Raw genomic sequence first — 6,550 nt, 5'->3', positions numbered from 1 at the left:
CACACAAAACACTACCAAACCATCCTACGTTCTAAATCTTATATTAATAATCCAAAAACTGAGAGAGCAAGGTACAAGATCTACCACAGAAGCCACAAACAGAAAACTCATTCAAATTGTGTTCAAAAGGAACATTCAGTCCTTAAAGTTCCTTTAGTCAGGCACCTGTAGATATCAACGAAGATAAGTTTGATCAAACGAAGTGTCTGTGATGTTACGCACGAGAGTTAGACATTTGTTACCTGTTTCGCTAATGAAGAGTCTCAGGTTTCTTCAGTAAATTTTCTCTCATGGTTTTGATATATTTGTAAACATTCACTGGTGGCACAAACCAAAACTTATTAGTGTTTAAATAAAATTTCTAAATAATATCTGAACAGACAGGTACAAAAGTCTCTACTTACAGTACATGTGTTACATTCCTTCTTGGTTTAAGCTACAATATTTAATTTCTTTTTTCAGGAAATTCTTCCTCGAGATTTTCGTCTATTTACTTCATACTTTTTGCTGCTTACTTCATACTGGTCTACTATGAGTATTGGCAGCCTAGGTTCATTTCTTCATTACCAGCCAAGGAAGCTCATGTCTACACACCACTCCCAACAACCTTACTTTGACAAATAGGAAGCTCGCGCTTGCAGAATTCTTCCTAGGGTGAGGAATGAGGTTTATGGATCTCACGGCTTTAATCTGTCCCAAAAGGATGGAGCAGAAACAGTGGGCCACAGATTCATTTCCCAAACACACACACAAAGTGTCAGTCTGTACAAACACCTTCATAGATTAGGCCAAGTTATCTAGATGGTTTTCTTCTTTTCTAAATGTGCCTGCTTTCTTTCCTGTTCTAGCTTCACCCTTTCCTGGGAAGCTCCCAGTTTTACAATACTTCCATGGAAGGAGTTTATTTGGATGAGAATGGGCAGTTGACAGTCGAATCTGACATTGTAAACTGGGTGCCATTTCCCAACAAATCCTTTGGTGCAGTGAAATTTGGGAGCATAAGCAGACAGGGATCCTCAAGCACAAAATTCACCATTGACGAAGAGGCTCTTGCGTGGTCCAGACTGTTCAACCAGGTTTGGAAAACCCATTCATTGCATTGTATTCCCCTTTAGTGATATGTTAACCTCTGAGACTCTGTTGGGAAACACAACAATAAAACTGCTGCCTCTCCAATTAATGGGGAGGAGATGAATGGAGGAAAGTCAAAATAAGAAACATTAAAATGGAGGAGCAGGTTGGCTTATGACTGGGGCATGGCATTTGCAGTGGTCAGAAAGCATGCCAGACTTCAGAATTGAGCACAACACAGCTGCTCCAAATACCTTTCTGTTTCAGCTTGTTTGTTTCTCTGGATTTTGTTATTGTAAATGATTTCCATGACAGCAGATTTCTCTGCATTTGGATATTTTTAAACAATTTGAGTGATTGCAGATTTGTACTGTGCTTATGTACTCATGGCAGACAGCTCCGTCTCCTAAACCCAAGGCCAATACAGTCTCCATGTAATTCTCTCTTCTTGATTATCTCTTTCGGCCCCAACTGTGTCCCAAGGAATTTGGCTGTCTGTTTTGTCAAAAAAAGCATCAAACACCACTCATGGGTTCCCGTAGCATGGCGGATGGACCACAGATCTGAAAGCTTTGTCCGATCTGGCTTCACAGAGCTGCCGGGGAAGGTGCAAGGGCCATGCATCTCCCCCAAAATCCCCAAGAGGAGCATTGGGGTGTCTTGGGGTCCTGCTGTTTCACGGACGGCGGTTTGGCATTGCCAGTCTCCGCTCTCCATCCTGAGAGGTGTGGAGAGTGAGGGGGAAGCCAAGTGAAAGCTTTGGCAAACTAGGCACCAATGCAGCTCTGCGAAGCACAGCCTCAGATCCAGCCACAAGCGGGTACCATTCCAAAATACTGAAGCTGATTGTAAAGGTCTAATTTGATTGAGTCGGCAAAAACGGGAGTGTTAAAAGGAAATCCGCTCCCGTTCCTGGTGCTATGAGCACGAAATACAGTACATACAAGTGAAGTTCTGATGAAGTTTACTTTGGGAGGTAAGTTAACACATGAACAATAAGGATTAAAAGATTACACACAGCTTTTCTTTTCTTTTTAAAATAATCTTTATTAGTTTCCCACATAAACATATACACATAGATAACAAGTCCTACAAAGCAAAAGCAAAATAAGAAAGGAAGAAAAGAAAAAAGGAAAGGAAAAGACAGTATATTGTGATTAAATAAAAAGTTAAAATGTAAAACTTCCAATCATTCTCATTATACTGCTGATAATGTCCATGTTATCTCACACAGATTTATATTATTTCATATTATTTTTATATAGTCCGATAAAATATCTAATACGCTTTTTGCTTACAAGTATCAATCCAGTTCTGCAAGTTTATTGTTGTTTGTACAGTACAATTTTAAATATTCCTTCAATATTTCCCATTCTCCATATACTTTCTGGTTTGAAACTCCTCTGACTCTTCCCATCAGTTTTTCTAGTTGCAGGTACTCTGTCATAAGGGTCTGCCACTCTGTTATTGTTGGTAGTGTTTCATTTTTCCAGTTTCTTGCCACTATTGTTCTAGCTGCCGTGATTGCATACATAAACAATGGCCTTATACTTTTTAAAAATTCTATTGGTAATATACCTGATAGGAAGATCTCTGGTCTTTTTAAAATGTAAATTTAAATAATATTTTATGTCCGCTGTAGATGTTGTTCCAAAATTCACGGATAACTACACAGTTCCACCACATATGAAATTATGACCCTATGTCCTTTTTGCATCTCCAGCACGTTGGCGACCTGCCTTTATACATTTTAGTGAGTTTTAAAGGGGTATGGTGCCATCTGTGTAACATCTTCATAGTGTTTTCCCTGAGGTTGTAGCATGCTGTGAATTTAATATCTGTCCTCCACAATCTTTCCCATTGTTCCATGTAAATATTGTATGCAAGGTCCTGTGTCCACCTTACCATTACTACTTCAACTTGCTCCTCTTTTACTTCACATTCTAATAAGTAATCATAAATTCGTGAAATGTGTTTTCCTCTATTGTGGGTTAACTCTTTTTCAAATTTGGATGTTTTTTCAAATTTTTTCAAATTTGGATGTTTCATTTGCATGGAACTTGACCTGATCAATTTGAACCTGAAGTTATACTATGTTGTGATTGAACTTGACTTAAAATGGAGGCTAAACTGGAGAAGGAACGCAATGTTATTTAATGGGAGAATATTAAAAAATGCCTCTCTAGAAGAAAGTTGGGACTGATTCTCTGATCTTGGGTTATTTTTGGGAAAGAAATCTTTGACTTTTCAGAGTATTGAAGATATCTAATTAAAAGGAATTGCAATTGTGGACTTATTTCATCAAAAGATACCAGCTGGTTAAAAATCAAGATTAAAAAAGGGGGGAAAGAAGAGGACTAAGTGAGACTTTTTAAAATATTAGTATTATACCTTTATTCATATTGGTAATTAAAAATTATTTTGTTGTGAATGGTGGTTAGGATGGGAATATATAACTGTTAGAATTTGTTTTTGTGAGTAAAGTGGAAGAGGGGAAGAAAGAGCCTGGAAGTACTGGTTTCTTTACTGGGTTTAGTGAAATGGCCTTGACAAAGTACTGACAAAGCCAAAACAATATCTTCGCTGGTGGAAAAAGACTTCTTGTTTTGGAATTTAATCTCATAGAGGAAGCTGGGAAACAGGGAGAGATTGGACCACCCCCCTTCCATCTTAAATTAGAAATGGTAGAAGAAAAAAGCCCAGTGTTGAAACAAACCAACAAGGCCGTGAATCAAAAGAACATAACATATGAATTATACAATTTGCTTTCAGAATTGAAAAGAGAACGGTCCGAGATAAAGGAAACTGTTGATAAGGCAGCTTCTCAAATTTGGGAAAATGCTAACTTACTTTCAGAGGCTGTGAGACAATTTAAAGAGGTGAACATACAAACCACCAAGGTGGGAAAGGTTGAGGTGGGAGGTTTGCGGAAAATGAAAGGGAAAGTAAAGATGGTTGATGGTAAAAATGGCGCTTCGTGTGAATTGATTTAGGAGGCTTTGACTTTGATGGAGACAAAACAGGAAGGGAGGGTAAAAGGCATGGGAGGCTACTATATGTGGTGGCAATGTAAAGTTATTAGGAAAACCCGAGAGGTAACATATAAAGACTTGAAGAGAATGCTGAGAATGACTTTTGTTAAAAAATAAATAAATAGAAGCTATCATTCTGAAAGGAACAGGACTTAATGGATGTAGTGGGAGAAAGACTCTGTCCCGTCACCTGAGGGTGGACACCAGGGCAAGACCAGCCCATCCCTATAGAAGGAAGAAGCCACCGCCAAAGAAGATTTGTAAACGTGCATGAATAAGGATGTGCATGAATAAGAGTAAAATAATGGAACCAGGAGGGGGAGTGGAAGGAAGTCAGTTAAGATTTATGGTTTAAATTGTTAGATGTGAATATTATTATTTGTTTTTTTATTTTTTGGGAAAAAATGTTATCAAACAAGGGGGAAAGCATCAAAAACCAAAGCAGTGTCCATTCCACATAGACTGAGACTTTACACTGGCCCAGAAGTTACTTTCATTGATGTTTTCTGTCTTTTTGGCCAGACCCTTCCTCAGTCCAGGTGTACCAAAAGCTGTCGCCCTGGATATGCCAAAAAGGTTCAGGAAGGGGAACCCATTTGCTGCCATGGTTGTGCTCCATGTGCAGAAGGGACGATCTCCACTCAGGAAGGTAGGAGACTTCAGAGGAATGTGTAGCAAAAAGAACAATAATATATGTCCTTGATTGAGGAATATTCAAGTATAATCTTATGGTTGAATTTAATAAAGTTTCAGCAGTGATTTCAAGCTTTCAAGGTACCATTGAGACAGCCTTGAGTATGTAAGAATTAGGCAGTGTTGCTGCATCTGGTAGGCTCCCTTGAACCAGTCAGTGTGACAAAGTAGCTAGGATGTTTGGTTTGTACTGGGAAGACCAGAATTCCAGTCCATGCTCCTCCAAGGTACTTTTTTCTGTAAATTACACCCATCGGACAACACCTGGTGTTGGGGTGAGATCAGATGTAGCTGCAGTTAATAACTTGGAGCTTCTAGAACACTCCAAGCTCTTCCTTGGGAGGTGAATGAGGTGTTATCTGCAATAGGGAACTGCATGGAAAGGACCAACTCTCTGTGTTGATTAGCAGAAATAGCAAGTCCCATCACTGTTTCCATTTGTGGAAGTTGGCTGGATTCAAAATTGACCTGCTTTTTTTGCTAGTCTACAGGAAAATGTTCAAGCAGACACTCTTCTTTTTCCAGATGCAGACCACTGCACCAAATGTCCAGAAGATCAACACCCTAACAAGGACAGAGATCAATGCATCCCCAAGATTATCATCTTCCTGTCCTATGATGAATATCTGGGGACCCTCTTGGCTTCCACTGCCCTGTTTTTGGCCTTAATCACAGGCCTTGTTTTAGGAATATTCATTAAATATCTTGACACTCCCATAGTCAAAGCCAACAACAGGGACCTTTCCTACATCCTCCTTGTCTCCCTCCTCCTTTCCTTTTTGTCCTCCTTTCTGTTCATAGGCCGGCCAAGGAAAGTGACATGCCTTCTCAGGCAGACAGCCTTTGGCATCATCTTCTCAGTTGCTGTCTCTTCTTTGTTGGCGAAAACTATTACCGTTGTGCTGGCCTTCCTGGCCACTAAGCCAGGAAACAGGGTGAGGAGATGGCTGGGAAAGAGTCTGGCTAATTCCATTGTCATTTCCTGTTCCAGTATCCAAATTCTCATCTGTGTCATCTGGCTGGGTAGCTTTCCTCCATTCTCAGACTCTGACATGCACTCCCAGGCTGGAGAGATCATCCTGCAATGCAATGAAGGATCTGCTGCCATGTTTTACACTGTCCTTGGCTACATGGGCTTCCTGGCTGCCATCTGCTTCACGGTGGCTTTCCTAGCCAGGAAGCTGCCTGGGTCCTTCAATGAAGCCAAGCTGATCACCTTCAGCATGCTGGTCTTCTGCAGTGTTTGGGTGTCCTTTGTGCCCACCTACCTGAGCACCAAGGGGAAATACATGGTAGCCGTGCAGGTCTTCTCTATGTTGGCCTCCAGTGCTGGGCTTCTGGGCTGCATCTTCCTTCCCAAGTGCTACATTATTGTACTCAGGCCTAGTCTGAATACAAAGGAGCACCTGACTACAAAGGCTTAATATGGCACCTGATTCCTAAAATATGTTTTTGGTTTTTGCAATTGATAGCTAGCATGGTAGCAATAAAGGCAGGACACATGAGTTGGGAATGTAGCTCCTTAAAAGCTATTTTTTTGGAAATCAGAACACAAAATTATCATTTGAATCATATTCCATCCATTCAGTTTTATCCTGCTAAACCTTATTTATGAATTCTTCTCTGAGGTGTCTCTATATTTTGCCTAATAAGAAATCCTTATCACAATTCAATAATAATCAATGCTGTTCATTAAGAAAATAAAAATTTCTTAGATAGTATTACAAACAAATTGCTTATGCATTGTTTTTCAA

At 39.9% G+C, this 6,550-nt stretch overlaps 1 protein-coding gene across 1 annotated transcript; it reads left to right on the top strand.

The window, feature by feature from the left end:
• Positions 1 to 211: 211 nt before the first annotated feature.
• LOC310672901 (vomeronasal type-2 receptor 26-like) lies at positions 212 to 6,220 on the top strand (the record flags this gene model as incomplete). The annotated part of the gene is made up of 4 exons (XM_083430554.1): positions 212 to 226; positions 849 to 1,076; positions 4,626 to 4,752; positions 5,322 to 6,220. 4 exons carry the CDS (start codon positions 212 to 214, stop codon positions 6,218 to 6,220), a joined length of 1,269 nt encoding a protein of 422 aa, XP_083286680.1.
• Between the last annotated feature and the right edge of the window lie 330 nt (positions 6,221 to 6,550).

This window comes from Podarcis tiliguerta, assembly GCF_965153285.1.
Source record: "Podarcis tiliguerta genome assembly, chromosome: 2".
Taxonomy (NCBI): domain Eukaryota; kingdom Metazoa; phylum Chordata; class Lepidosauria; order Squamata; family Lacertidae; genus Podarcis; species Podarcis tiliguerta.
The sequence above is the reverse complement of the archived record's forward strand: the minus strand, read 5'-3'. Positions and strand labels throughout refer to the sequence as shown.